Here is a 15,028-nt window from a genome sequence, read left to right on the forward strand (position 1 = left end):
ATTACAGTGGATATTTTCCCTGTTAGAATCTGTGACCCTGAGCTACTATTCTGCTCACTACAGATTACTGGAATGACTTCTAGACAGGACTAAAAATGATGAACGATAGAAATTAAGATTATCGGTAATGAACGTAAAATACTTTCGAGAGACAACTCCGTGCACTGACGAAGGTGAAAGAAAACTGTTTTGCTCTCATTTTTATACCATTACTATAACATTATTTTCCCTATTTTTATCAAGGATCAGTGGAAATGTGTCCGGGGAAACGGGGTTAGGTCGCTTGCCATTTTCGGATGGGGGCCCAGGCTAAACGTGCCGCAAATACAATTAGTGGTATATATTCTAAAAATTTGGGCCTAGCGTTTCCATTTGGCGTAAAACTAAAACAATTTGGCAAATGTGTACCTTTTTTATTTTCGTATCTTATCAATTATACACACCATTAGGAATTTTACCCAGTGACGTCGTTTCTGCCCGATCTTGTTATCTAACAGGGCTGAATTCGAGACAGAGGTTAAGCATTATATGACGGGCACTTTTGCTCTTTAAATGATTATTGACTTTCAAATCACAGCGACTAATTCATATGTTTTTCCGCTATCAGGATAATCTTCACCTGTAATCCATGAAGCCAATTTGCAAGCAAAGCCCTAGCTTACTAATTTGATACCGAAATACCGTACTAACCACCCACAATTTGGCGTATCGACTTTAGTTAAACCAAGCAATCTTTTTGAGGAAAACACGAGTGGCCCTTCTTTTCAACGCCGCCTCAGACCCTAAAGTCACTTAATTTAGGAAGACGTGTTTGCAATGCTGAGTTCTCTATTATTTAAATGATGACGTTTCAGAGAGTCATTCCTTTGAAACAATTTCCTCCGTGCTATTTCGGTACCATCGCTAAAACAGTTGCTCTCCATTTTCGATTGAAATGACCCTGCAACGCAATTGACCTCATCATTTTCTGCCATGAACTGAAACGAAGAATCTCCATTTTGTAAAAATGAACATAGGAGACGATGCCTCCCCGTATGGTGGGGTAGATTCTGAGAGTGCCTCCTTTATAACTATTTCCGTTCCCCAAGTAAAACCTGTTACCTTTAAAGCTTCTAATAACACACTAGGTTTCAGAGACTTAGTGGTGGAAGCATGTTTCTTTCACAGAACTGGCAAGCGCAAAGAATTGAAAAAATTCTAAGAGGATGATTTCAAACTTGCCCTCGAAAACGAATAGGCCAAGCTGGCGAACGACCAACTAATGAATGTTATTTTTGTATTCCTGTGAACAAACGCCTTCCTGTCATCAAACATCTCCTTTTCCGTTATCTTGTCGCACCTGCTTTGGGTAAAAGACACCTAAAAAATACTCAACCACGCTTCAAGGGCGTGACCTGGGGGTTTGACAGTCATCACAGGATAAGCATGTACTTACATGTACATGAAGAACGTCCATAAATCTTCATCTGCCCGATTTTTTAAAGCATAGCAACGATTGTTATAAAAGTTAAAACAGAAACAAGCAGGTTCTTTGGTCAAACGGAATATTTTCTTTTTAAAACTCACTTTTACACTGTATACAGGCGTATCAAGTCCTCTCTACCTCTGCAGAAACCCTTCTTGATGAATGACAATTTTACTACAAAACCAGTTTTAATCAAGCGTCAAGTTTAAATCAGATTCCATGAACTATGAAACATCGTATTTTGTCTCATTCACTTTGACTAAGGAAAGTGCAATTGAAAAGAGCTATGTGCTGTTCACAGCTCAGAGGACGGGCGAAATAATGCATGTTGATGTTTAGCATAAAGACTGTGGCCGAAAGAAAACTTTCCAAAATATTAAGAATAAGCCAAAAATGACAAATATTAAGATATTATGAATGAGCAACGATCCTCAAAATTCAGGAAAAGCGAAAGGGAAGTGTCTAATATCCGTTGACAAATGAACTAATGGAGGGATTATGCGTCCATCCATCAGTGGGTAGTGAGAAAATTACATTAATTATAATAGCGTTTGTGTGGTTCAGCTAAAAACTGACTTACAAAAAGCTGATTATGTTAAGGCAAGACCAATTCTATTTTTAAGATTTCTTTGATCTTTTAATTTCAGAAATCTGACCTTCCCCCCAAGGCCACCTCGTCTATTATAAAAGGAGCCACAGTCTGTAAACATTAGAATCAACACTGTTCACAATGAATGTACTCGCAATTTTAATGCTGCTTCTTCCCGTGACAACTCATGGCTTTCAATTTCAGCAGAAAATCGACTATTGTAAAGACTGGAGCAAGAAGATCGTCAAGTGTAGAAGGCACATATTGGTAACGGGGTACGGAGGCCCACGCAGATTTGTTAGAATCATGATACGAATAAGTTGGCGAAGTTACTTGAGAAGATACCGCTTCAATCCTAAGTTTCCAGACTTACACGACATGTTTTATAAGGTCGATCAGAGAATTTGCCCACCTGATATATTTGCCTACACCTGCTCACTGGGTATTGCCACTTGTACTTACACGTTTCATATTGGCATGCCCCTAAGGCCTTGCTATGAGACCTGTGTGAATTTCGCAAACGCGTGCAAGTCTAAGTACATCTCTCCTTCACTCCATATGACGGTTGGATATCTGGGGCATAGCTGCCGATACCTTCCGTTTTATGACGATAAACTATGCATGCAGCCAGACATGCGTACTGGATGGCCCTTTGATGGCTCATGGAATTGGTACAGTGAGTATTACATTCGTATTACTTTGTGTTAAATATCTGCTTTCTTCCGCACTTGTCAGTGTTAGCCTTAGGAACAATTTTTTTGTTTATTTTCCCCGGACTGTTGACTGAATTTCTGAACAAAATATAAATTCTTTTTTGCATAATGAAATTCTCTTACCATTTTTCTGTTACACAAGCTCAGTGTATCTTATCTGTTCAAATGTCATTCACATTTTGGTATCATACCGTTTGTTACTGTCTCTGCTAACGGAAGTCTTTTCTCATGGATAAAAAACATAAATCAAAGTTAAAGAGGAGTCTTTGGGAAAAGAAATAGAAAAAGAAAAAAACAGGCCTAAAGAAGAGAGAAACGGCACCATTTTTCAGGAAAAAACAGTCCTGGCATTTCTCTCCACGCTGGTATCCAAATTGCGAACAAAGAGGGCGCCATCAGATCAATATTTGTCGTACATTGGGTTAAAAAAGAAGTTTCCTTTCAATAAGCGAGTACTGGCCGGCCTTGATACAAAAACATAGGCAATCGCTTCGAATCGCATGAAATCCTGAATAAACCTTCCCGAGGAAACTCATTTCAGCGATAAAGGTATTCCTTAAGCTGTCTGTCGATTCACTGTTTTGCTTTTCAGAAATTTTTTTCAGCTTTACCTTTTTTGCCGTGGGTTTTTCCTCTGCTAACCTTGCCCATTACTTAACGTTCAACAGAGCGAGATAAAAAAACGTGACTGCTCTGCGATACTTTTCCCGGGAAAATCTTGATTCATTGTCATTGACGTTAGGAGGTCCCGTCTTCCCATTAGTTGGCGATTTTAGGAGGCGAGATAATCTCTTGGTGAGGCGCTAGTTGTTTACAAACTCTTAGGAGCTAAATCTCGCATTTGATTTTAAGAGGAATGCATCCACTTTGAGCGAATTTATAGGGTTTGTAGATTTGGTCGAGATTGAGGGCCGTTCTAGTACAACATTGTTTCCCCTTATATCGCTAAGGAGGTATCCTTTAGAATGCACGTAGTCTAAAGCACTACATATCTTTTGAAATATAGAAATACAGTTTGCTTTAGTAACTACGTTGTTATCGGCCACTTGATGGAGAGTTACACTTTCTTGCTGAACACTATGAAATTGAGTCACAAGGCATAATGGTGAGACCTTTTGTAACAAAACTAAGAATCACGGGCCGAGATTCGGATGGTTCCCCAAAGCAGAAGCAACCTTTGTTTCGTGGAGTAAATCTCTCCTTGCTCGCTCTTTATCCTCTGACGTTTCTTTGTGAGACTTGACCATAACCTCGATGCCTCGATAGCGCCCAAGAAAACACTTTCCAAAGCTTCCACTGTCAACTGGATTTTTAGACAAGTATTCAATGTTTCTGGCCTAAGTTCTTTGGGTTCAAATTTGGATCCATTACTCGCTGCGGTTTTTTTTTTTTTTTTTTTTTGGCAATTAAAAAGGTTTGATGACGTTTCTAGCAAGGTTTCTGCGAGACAATTGCGTCGGTACCAACAGCCATTTGAATCATCTTACCAGCTCTTGAGAAACCACCCAAGTTCACTTTCTTCTCTCTACTGCCTGGTTTAAGCGCGAAGAGACGAGATTTCTTGATATTTTCTGGCTCAAGATATTGGTTCGAAAGACGCAGCTTCTTTTTCTTAGCCTCAGAAGTACATGGCACCTAGTCATTTACTTCGCGGTTGAATGAATTTAGTTCAACATTTTTATTCGTTGAATTCGGCATTTGCTTCCCTTGTCTCCTCTTTCTCCATTCTTTTCTCTGTCTGTTTCTTTCTTCTGGAGTGTTTTTCTTGTTTTGATAACTCGCTTTAATCGTTTTTCTTCGTCTTCAAAATTCTTCACAAATTTCGTCATAATTATGTAGCTAAACTGATCTATTTTGGAAACACAAATGAGCTCGAGATCGGTATAATAGTATAAAACAAAGGCTTGCTGATGTGTAGGAAATTCAGTGCTAGTTTTAATTAACTTGATGACATGTGCAAGCCGGAGTTACTCCTCAATCGTTTCTGGTTTGCTTTCATTATGCGACATTCTTCTGTTGGAAGAGCGTCGGGAAAAACACCTCGTAATGATCATGCGTGACAACACCCTCGACTAACGCTGAAAAAGCTCCATACAATTCCTTATAATAAAATTATTAGGAATTGTGTGGAGCTCTCAGGGATACTTGCAGTGCAAGCCCCGTGTGTCTTCTCATGTTACAAATAATCACATCACCATGGAATTAAAAGTTAAAAGTACGTTTATTTCCTAAAGTTTATCGAAACAAGTTCAGCAATCAGACATATATAAAGGGTATCTTTTTGTGTTGGTGAAACCTGCCCAGGGCTTTCACCTTTTCTTGAGTCTTTCCTTGACTGATCCACAGACACGAGAGAAAAGACTATTCCTGCTAAGATAATCATGATATCTTTTATAAGATCGAAAACTCAAACAAAAAAGGATGAGCTAAAAGGCTCAAAATTGTTGTTGAAAAACTACAGATGGAGGAGGATAAAAAAGACTATAGCTGGTTTTGAACGAATGAAAATCTTGGAAATAAGCAAGGAGGAGAAACTAGCCGATTTAAAATTGAGGAAAACTTTGCAAAAACACTTGTTTTAATATTGGAATATAGATTTCCTGGAAGGCGTAAAATGTTTTGCACTGTTCCAATTTTCTGCAATAATAGTGAGGTTTGGTGGTCATTTATACTAATTTTTTTTCTTACTTTGTTTTATTTTGCAGTCATACGAAATTTTACGAAAGATTTTTATGAAGCTTTTTTTAAGAGTCAATACACTTTTGGTGAGTCATCCTTGTTTTTATACATATTTCGAAACTAATACTTAGCATTATTATATACAACACTGGTAAATAGTGCTTTCCGCGCGCACTGATTGGTTGGTTGGTTCGGAAGTGATTAGAAATTGAGTACTACACCTCCGAGCAGCCGAGGAGACAAAATCGCGCGTCAACAATTTAATTTCCAACCACTGTTTGTTATATTGAAGAAATAAAATAATTTTTTGGGTTTCTGTCCGGTATAGATCCCAAACAATTATATTCACCTAAGTGTCGGTGAAAGTGGTTAATATTTGGGTCTTTACTGTGCGATGAGGTGAATATCTACCATTGTTTAACTCCACTTCGGTAGATGATTGTTAACTATCGATGCAAAATTAATGAGAAATTATGGGTGCTCATCAAATTTTTGAACCTTGAATGTGGGTACTACCATTTTTAGCAAGCGCGAACACCTGATAGGAGAGATTTTGCGGCTGAAAAAATTATTCACCCCCTTGGACATTGCAGTTGAAACCCATTTATCGCAAATTCCATTAGTCTCGTAGATTGTCGGACATTGAATTCAGATATTGTAAACAGAGCAGCGTCTCCTTTTCCTACCTGATGGGTGGACGCTTATACTAGTTTGGGCTCTTTATCGAATAAACACGGTCAAGAGAATGAATATGGTAGATCACAAGACGTTTTAACGTATTAAACGACATATGTAGTCCAACTTGTGTAGTTCTAGTCTAGTTTTTATCAACGTGATTCTCCAGCCATTCAGAGCAACCATAACCTGATTAAAATCATTTTATTAGGTGACCACGACAACATCCCTATTAGTGATCCCAGGAGACAGCCTGGTTTAACGTTGTCGAGTCGTGGGGAGGGGGGGGGGGGGTCTAAAATCGCTGTAATGGACTGACCGTGTAAGAGTTGGTGGTGATATTTTTAGTTCCTTCATGCTACTAAACCTGAATGAATGCTGTTGACTATACCTTTCCTTTAGCCTTCTTTTACGTTGCATTTCAGCTTTCACAGGCAGAGTTACTTCCATTAATAGAACCGGTTCTATTTATAACCCGTACTATACTGTGCGAGTGAATGTGACCGGAATTGTTAAGGAAGATGAAAAGCGTTCTATTTCACCAAAGGTTATGGAATTCTATGGCGGAAATCGGAGATGCCCCACTAGAGGCGTTTATGCCTGCTATAAGGAAGGGGGTGAATTTGGCTTCTTTGGTCACGATAACAAGGTACAAGGGTTGACAATAAGCTTTAGCCTGACGCTGCCAGATGAACAATTCCTCTTGGACATGGTGGAGAGATTGTGGAGGACGAAATACAAGGTGACGCCTTAATTTCAGTTTAGTTTGAAAGAATCATTTTAGATTGAGTACGGGAAATAATCCGGAATCTCATTGAAGTTGCTTCCCTTTCCCTTTTATTTTTGTTCTAGCTGAGCTTAAATACTCGCGCTACTCCGTCAACCAATGAATTCAAAACTTAAACCAATCGTAACTTGGCCGTTCGCGCACGTTTTTCCCGTGCTTTGTGCAATTTATCTGTTTTCACTCACTCTCCCGGCACTCCTTATTGGCTCCTTACGATATGTTACCTTGATTTCAACGGCCATTGTGGTTACTATGGCTTTGGTTGAAAGACACTAAATCGCGAGGCAATTTCATTTGGCAACTGCATGTTAACTTAAATAGGTCAAGATAACAAACATATGTTACCTTTTTTCATCAATAAATTACCGCAAACAATCTGGAATGCCTTATACCCCATCCACACCAGGCAAACATGTTTAGCGGCTTAATCATCCTTAACTGCATGAAAATTAGAAACAGCTAGAGAACTGAAAAACTGAATTTTCCATAAGATTAAGGTAGTCGCTGACTTGTACTTTCAACGTGCTAAATTTGAACTCAACAAAAGTCAGTTTGAGCGGCTTCTACGAAGAAAACAGAATTAAACCGTGGTAATCAAAACGGCTTTAAAACATGTTTAAGCAATGGCGTGAATGGGGAATTAAACTCTGCTGCCCCTCGTAAGTCGGCAACAAATTTTGACCTGTGCTGTAATGAAGATTATCGTAGTCGGTAAGAGTAGCGAATGCTGTCGATTTGATAAAAATAACCTATGTCGGTCCTGGGTGCTAGTGGAAGGAGAAGGAGAGTCAGTAAGCGGACGCAAAGAGAGGATAATGTAAAGAACTAGTATCAAACTAAATGCATCTTGGTGCTTTGTAGGCTGAATTAGCGGAAATACTACGACAAAGACGTATAGAGGAAGAGATAAAGAGGAAGAAGGAGCAAAAGAAGCTGGAAAACAGGCGAAAAAACGGGAGGAAGAAGCCCAAGAAGACCAAGGAGCAGAGAAAGCTGGAAATGTACATTTTGACAGCTTCTGGAAGGCGTCGAGATGATGATGACCGATAAAGATTGATACTTGCGCAATTTCAGAAGACGCCGTATACTTCTAATCGTTGAAAGAAACATTTTTTTTAACTTTATACCCCAGGAACCGGTCGTCATCATGTAACGCCCGAGGGGGGTGGGGGTGGGGTGTTCGGTCTTAATCTTATTTACTTGATATCCTCTCCTCGGCAGTTTTGATATTCATAACCACTCCCCCTACAATGGTGGGGTTATTTCCAAACACCAATGTTAAATATCTCTGCAGGTAATTGAGAACTTGGACACTCAATTTTTTATATTCCCCCTCTATACTCAATTAACGATTACTGATCCTCCTTCCTTTCCTCCCCCTCCCCTCCCCCCTCTTCCATAAGAATAAATAATGACTGATCTTCCATTGGAATACTTTTGAACCTTGTATAATAACATAAAAGGGCGTAAAAGTTTCATCAATTATATATATATAGATTAATCATTGTGTAATTAATTGTATAAGAATATTATGACTTGACGTGAACTTTAGAAATCAGAGGCTTTTTAACGCCAAGCAAGGAAAGTTAGGATAATTTATAGAGTGTGTCTATATTTAAAAACTGTAAGGTTTTATGACCCTACCTTAGAATTAAGATTTTACCATAAGTTGAGCTTTTTGAGTGCCATTTGTAAACACATATATGCGAATAAAAAGTGCGTCACTAACTGTATACAGTTAGGCTCTCTGGTTGTCCTGTATGGGTACAACTTTTTCAATGTGCGTGGCCAACTGTAGGGTCGGGTTCTCTTTGAGTGTAAAACTACGAATGTTTTACTTGGCGTGACCAATTGTACAGCCAGGGTCTCTTGTGTGTAAAACAATGGATATTTAAAAGAGAACTGAAGGACTTGATATTTTTATTTAGAAGGTAACGTAAGTTTTATAGCAGCATCTCCAACTTCAGGTAAAAGTGCAGTAATTAGTGCTAGCCGACAAGAAACTTCCGGAGGAAGTCTTAGCCACTCGGCGTCCAAACAAACCAAAGCAACCTAAGCAGATAATTTAGACCTGACATTGAGAAAAATCTCGCAGAAAAGCTCCACATACATGTGCACGGCGATTACATTTCGGTTCGCTTGTTTGGGATGGTTTTCGCATCAACTGAGTGATATAAATTTCGAAAAAAGTACAAAATCGCGAAACCAGAGTATAAAAGATGTCACTTTGTTGTCAAGCTGTGATATGAGTTCTAGCTATCATCTAAGTTGCTTGTTTGGGACAAATTATTCACTCTAGGGGCTAAAAAACTTCGGCAAACAGAATATATTTAATTTAATTTAATAATAAGTTCTTATATAGCGCATTAAAATTGAACTCTATGCGCTTTACAATTACAAAATTAACAAAATTTCAATAAAAATCCTATACATGCAATTCGCTACTCTATCTAAACTAATGAATTATTACGTGTTATACATATGTTTGACAACGTACGATTTCAAAAAATCTGGTGGCTTAATTTTTGAAAAGATAAGTTTTCATATATAAGGGTACTAACAATATCATCCCATCTTATTTCAATATTGTGTTCTTCTCGATGCAAATTAAAATTAAACAATCCCCTCCAAAACCAAAATCAATATCTTACCACTTGAAGCGTAATTTTGGTTTTATCAACTGAGTTGATATTGTGATTTGGCCACCGTAGAGAGTTTTAAAGCTGACGTTTCGAACGTTAGGTCCCTCGTCACAGCGAAAGAAGAAAGCTTGAAGCATAATTCACTTCTAGTGGCGTTTTTCAGCGAAACATTCTCTGCCTAAGGCAGGTAGTTTTTTATCACGAAGGGGAGGTGGGGCGGAGGTAAAATCTACTTAGTCCCCCCTAAGGCTCTCATTATATATTCGCCTGTAGCTCGAAGACGAGTATGTCCATAGTTTAACTGTGGGGCTGCACCTATGATGACGATACTGCTTGGCGCATAGGTAGCGTCCCTTGGCGAGGTACTCTGTTGATCGACAACACAGCAAAGGTGAGAAGGTCGCAGAGAAGCTCGTTGCATAACACCCACCCATCCCACCCCAGGGGAGGACATCCACCACACAGTAATCTCGTGCGTGGGAAATTAACGTCTCAATTTTCTATAGTACTCCCCTAATACTCTGTTAGTGACTGATTTCCCTCCGTTCCCCCCTGACAAGCCAAGTGATCCTCCCCAAATCTTCCAACCCTCACCCCCCCCCCCCCCTCATGAATAATAACAGGTCTCTTAATACCTCAGTTTGCTTTTAGGGGAAGTGTTTAAAACGATTTTCTGAAAGTACTACCACACGCAAAATGTGTGAATTAGTTGTAAATCATTTTTATTAATTTGTTTTTATCGTGAATTTTAACCTTGTATAGATAAAGTTAACACATGCAAAGATTGAATAGACTTTTATTTGATTGGCGGTCGAGTTAACCAGTCAATGGTATCTTTCTCGTAGTGACCTGAGCAAACTCGGCTTTCTAAAAGTTTTAATCCATGTCCGATTTCACTCTGCAGTTAATGTGTTTTGTGAAGATGAAACGACCCACTTTTTTACCATCGCCTTCTTTTTTATTTTTTTGTCGAGCATTGCCCTTACTAAGGCGTCTTCGCTGGATAATCTGCGGTTAATTAGGCGACATTTTTCTGATAAGTCACTTTTCCCTTCCAAATTGACTACTTTCGCGCGAGGAAGATCTTTATCGAACGTTACGAATATTCTTTTAGTTTTATTATCCGTCAAATTTGGTAAACTTTTACTGCAATTGTTGTGAACTGTGGGTAGCATAAGAGAATTTGTTTTCTCTCCGAAATAGTTACTCGTTGTTGGACGAAACGAAAGAGAGCTGTACCTTCGGGGCATCAAATTTGGCGTCACACAACCTACGCGAATCGTTTCTCTGTCTTTGCTAACATTGACAGTCTCTTGTAAAGCGCAGTCCAGTTGCGTGACAACTCGGGTGGCGAGGTATTCAGTGGATGCAACTCTCATTGCAAGATTTTCTGTAGACGCCATTGGTGAGTGCGATCTACTTAGAATGGGAGATGACTTAGTGGAGGAAATTGTCAAATTATTGCCCTGTTTTCCAGGAATATCTAACTGATTCTTGTGCAATTTTGCACTATTTCCTCTTGCCTTCTGTCCTTTTTCCAGGAGTAAAACATTTGACACCTCATCATCCGAAGACTTGCTCTCAGAATCACTTTCGACGTGAGGAGAGGGCACCCCCGGAAAATGCGTGGGAAGTTTGACTTTGCAGTGTCTTCCCGATAACATTGGAAGCTCACGTGACGAGTCTGAGGACATCAAAGATGAATTAGGAAATGAGCCTCTTCGTAATTCAGGGACCGTAGATAATGGAGGAAAACTTGCGTTTAATAGTTCAGATGACTTCCTTCTTGCATTCATTGCTTTTCCATTCATGTCCTCTTTCCAAATTCTGGCTGGAAAGTCTGCAGTTAAAAGGAATTTTTTACTCAATTCCCAAGCAGGTTTAACATTTGCCTTTTTATTTTCGTTCTCGTCTATTATCTCTACTTCTCCTACGAGAAGAGTGGCCTTTGCGTTCCCAGAATTGTCTTTCTCAGTTTGCTCATCAACCAAGTTATTTTCTTCTAGAATTTCAATACCTTGTATCCTTGGCGACCCTTCGTCAACTAAAATTTCCAAATCACTCGAATTGCTCCCGGTTGAAATCTTCCGCATCTGAATTTGATCGGTTACGTTTAAATTCTCCAAACTTGAAAATTCTTCATAGCCTTCAAGATTCACTTCCTCTGCAAAATCAGTTACGGCTGACGTTGGCCGGGAATTCAAAGATATCATGCTGAGAGAGTCATCGCTGCTTTCCTTGTCAAAAACTTTTAGCTTTTGAAAGTCGCTTTTCGCAACTTCTAGTTCTCCTTGTCCTTGAATTTCATTTATACACTTTTCTTCGGGGTAAATGCAAATTCCCAAGTCATCTCCTTCAATCGTCGTGTTTTCTGTCTCGTATCTGAATGTCTCCCTTTCGTTTGTCGCTACTTTTGTCCTGCTAAATCTTGTCTTGTTTCTGCTGTCAGCACTATTTCTTTTCTTCTCTTTTGCCAATTTGTATTTTTTCCGAGTTGTTCTCCCCGCTTCTGTTTGCTTCAACATGATCAACGATTGTACCCTTGTTCCCTTTTAATGAAGCCTTCTTCAAATCTGTTGAAATATATATTTATGCACACATGAGCGATGCAACTCCTTCTATTACTTCTTATGACCTTCAGAAAATATTATTCTACCTAATTTTAACAATACAAAGTATGAAATATTGAGCCTTTACTTACAATTATCTAAGGATCCGTACTTTGAACGAAATTTTAGTCGACGCAAACAGAGGAAACCCATTAAATATTTTGCAAGCTGTCATTATTTTGAGTGAACACTATGACAGGTGAAGCAGGTGACTAATTTTTCCCCATAGTGTCATTGCCTTCCACCTTACATGCTACGATCTCGTTTCATCCAATAATGAAGACTCTCTTAGATATAACGACACCTTCTAATTATTCGTTGAGGAGTTTATATTTCTGGGTATTGTTGGTCGTGTTATGTTTTTATCATGTGGCAGAAGGAGTTCGCGCATACCCGCTGAATATTACCAATAACGTATTGACTTCAAAGGTTATGCAAATCAGTGAGAATGTTCTAGCGCACAAGTTTGTGTTAAATTCCCCCGTCGATATCGCTTACATTTGGAGGTTTTCGAGAGGACAATGAAAAACTGAAAGAAAATATAACTACTAATTAGTAAGATCAAACGAAGACGCCGATCAGTTATCAGCATAACTCCATCGACTTCAATTTAGTTTCTCCAGATTCAACTCATCTCAACTTTACAAACTTTGAGTTATTTATGGACAAACATTCAATTTTCTGATCGATGTCATGAATAAAAATGTCTCTTCGTTTCTCCGTTCTTTCTCTATATGTTCATTGTGTCTTTCAGTCTTCGACTGGATGAAATTTTGAAAATAAAACCTGATGTAAGATAGTTCAGCAGTTTAGCTTGAGTCAATTTGGACCAAAGTTGACGATCCTTAAATGAATATTTTGATAAATAGCAATTGTAAAAGACATGGTTAATGAGCAAATTCATTTCTTCAATTCAATTCAATTCTGTCAATGAAGACAAAGTAAGTGGAAGGTAACCTTGGCTTGTGAGCTCTAATTATAACCGAGATATGTACCTCCCGCGTGTGCAAAAAAAAGCACTGCTTGACTTCAATTTTATCCTGGCACTACTTTGTATTTCTGTTTAAAAATTCTATTAGGAATAGTCAGGACAAACAACCACGTCAATCACCAAAGCCATGTTTTGAATAGAAGATACGCATTTGACAGACTGGCTATTCAGGAGGAGGCTGATTTATCAATATTGTGTAAGTAACCCAGAGTTTCATTGGCTAGAAATAACTTCATAATAGATCAAAGAGGGTTTTGGAGTCAACGGATGCATTCCAAAATGAGACAATTATGCGATAGCATGTTGCAAAAACCACTTCACTAAAGAAAAACCAATAATACCAAATAAAAATATTTCAGAGACTTCCTTTTTAATTCTCAAAGGGGATTCGTAAATACTATTACAGCAAACTGCTAGAGATAGCAACAAATAGCAAAAAGAGAATTAATTAGTGCGCACTAATATCCTGTATATCATTTAACATGAAATAACGCAAATAAATGTGTATTCTAAAAAGAAAACCGTTGTAAAAAACAGCAACAAACAACCATGTCTACAGAAAACAGAAATTTCTGATAACGAAAAATATAAGTAGATATAAGTAGATATATATATTCAAAAAATGAATTTATACCTTCTCAGAAATAATTTGATGGTCCTACTAATGCACTTCGAACTCCATTTTTATTCACCGTGTTGTTTGGAGAAGAGAACAGAGCAAGAAGACCATGTAAATTATTGATGAAATCTGGGAGCAGAATGATTATTAGTACAAGCTCAGTTCATTAAACTCCTGGACCGTCCAACTGACCCACGGCGTCTTCGCAGACAAGTCATTTTTAGTTTGAATTTACTGCAAAGTGCGATTGCTCATTGAAATAAGGCCTGGAAAAAACTCAGGGTTGCAACGGTATCGCAGAGGTCATGAGTTCAAATACCGTACAGGCCTGAATTTTTTTTTTTACCTTATTTTTCATAACTGCTCAAGTAGTGTTCATTATCGGGAAGATCGCTTTGATCTTCATTTCCCAACCGCAGTTCACAAAAATGATCTTCATAAATTCACAGTCATTTATAACGAGTCAAGTTACAAATTAACCACGCTGTAAGTAATGAGCTCATGGGCTCCCGCTTCGAATCAACCAATCATTGATTAAGTCCCGACATAGCAGAGAAAAAAATCCTTGTGCTAGATTCACCATGTTTTTCACTGAATGAAGTTATCAAAAATGACTCAAGTATACTGAATCACTTTGTGTAACTCATTAACCCATACCATTTGCGAACCTATAAGCACCGGGGGGTGTGCGCACTCCGATTGCATTGCATTGCAGTAGCGTTATTTTCAATATGGTGATAATCAAAGGCTCCTTAGAGCAACCTCATGGTATGAATTTACCTGCGATCTGGCTTTCTTTGGAAAGAGTTTTTGTTCGTGGGCAACACGTGCTGGCACAATTATTGTGTTTGTAAGCGTTTTGATGAAGAAAAATTGTCTTAAATTGCGAATGTGTAAAGAATTAGTTAAGATACCGGTGGCTACAAGATAAAATCAACGAAGTTTCACGCTTACCAATTTTCAGTAAGCTTAAGCTCACTTCATATTCGCGGTGTTTGGGTCTTCACGCACGAATCGTTCATGTTATCGTCACTTTAAGGACTTAGACGCCCATTTCTCTGCAGTCGAGTATTCTGTAGCATATTTCCTTCAAATATTTGGCTCCACAAAGGTATGTTTTAATCAAGTTTGGAATAAAAACAACCATCACGCTTCAAGAGACAGGACGCCCTTTTGACTCTGTCCAAGTAGTTCGGCATATTCTCGCCTTTGTACCAGTCCCCAAATATTCGTACACCGTGACTTTGAAGAAAGAAACT

General features: G+C 38.5%; 2 protein-coding genes and 1 pseudogene across 2 annotated transcripts; 1 reads left to right on the top strand and 2 right to left on the bottom strand.

Moving 5' to 3' along the window:
• The first annotated feature begins 2,169 nt into the window (after positions 1–2,169).
• Positions 2,170–8,641, top strand: LOC111337515 (uncharacterized). Its single transcript, XM_022943843.2, has 4 exons — positions 2,170–2,730; positions 5,473–5,532; positions 6,547–6,863; positions 7,770–8,641. Exons 1-4 carry the CDS (start codon positions 2,196–2,198, stop codon positions 7,956–7,958), a joined length of 1,101 nt encoding a protein of 366 aa, XP_022799578.1. The 5' UTR covers positions 2,170–2,195; the 3' UTR covers positions 7,959–8,641.
• Positions 3,589–4,596, bottom strand: LOC148736527 (uncharacterized; annotated as a pseudogene).
• Positions 8,642–10,247: 1,606 nt separating the features above from the next.
• Positions 10,248–12,487, bottom strand: LOC111336870 (uncharacterized). The gene is made up of 2 exons (XM_022943044.2): positions 12,252–12,487; positions 10,248–12,123 (listed from the first exon to the last, which is right to left on the bottom strand). Exon 2 carries the CDS (start codon positions 12,073–12,075, stop codon positions 10,444–10,446), a length of 1,632 nt encoding a protein of 543 aa, XP_022798779.1. The 5' UTR covers positions 12,076–12,123; positions 12,252–12,487; the 3' UTR covers positions 10,248–10,443.
• Positions 12,488–15,028: the final 2,541 nt, after the last annotated feature.

Source organism: Stylophora pistillata, chromosome 3 (assembly GCF_964205215.1).
Source record: "Stylophora pistillata chromosome 3, jaStyPist1.2, whole genome shotgun sequence".
NCBI lineage: Eukaryota > Metazoa > Cnidaria > Anthozoa > Scleractinia > Pocilloporidae > Stylophora > Stylophora pistillata.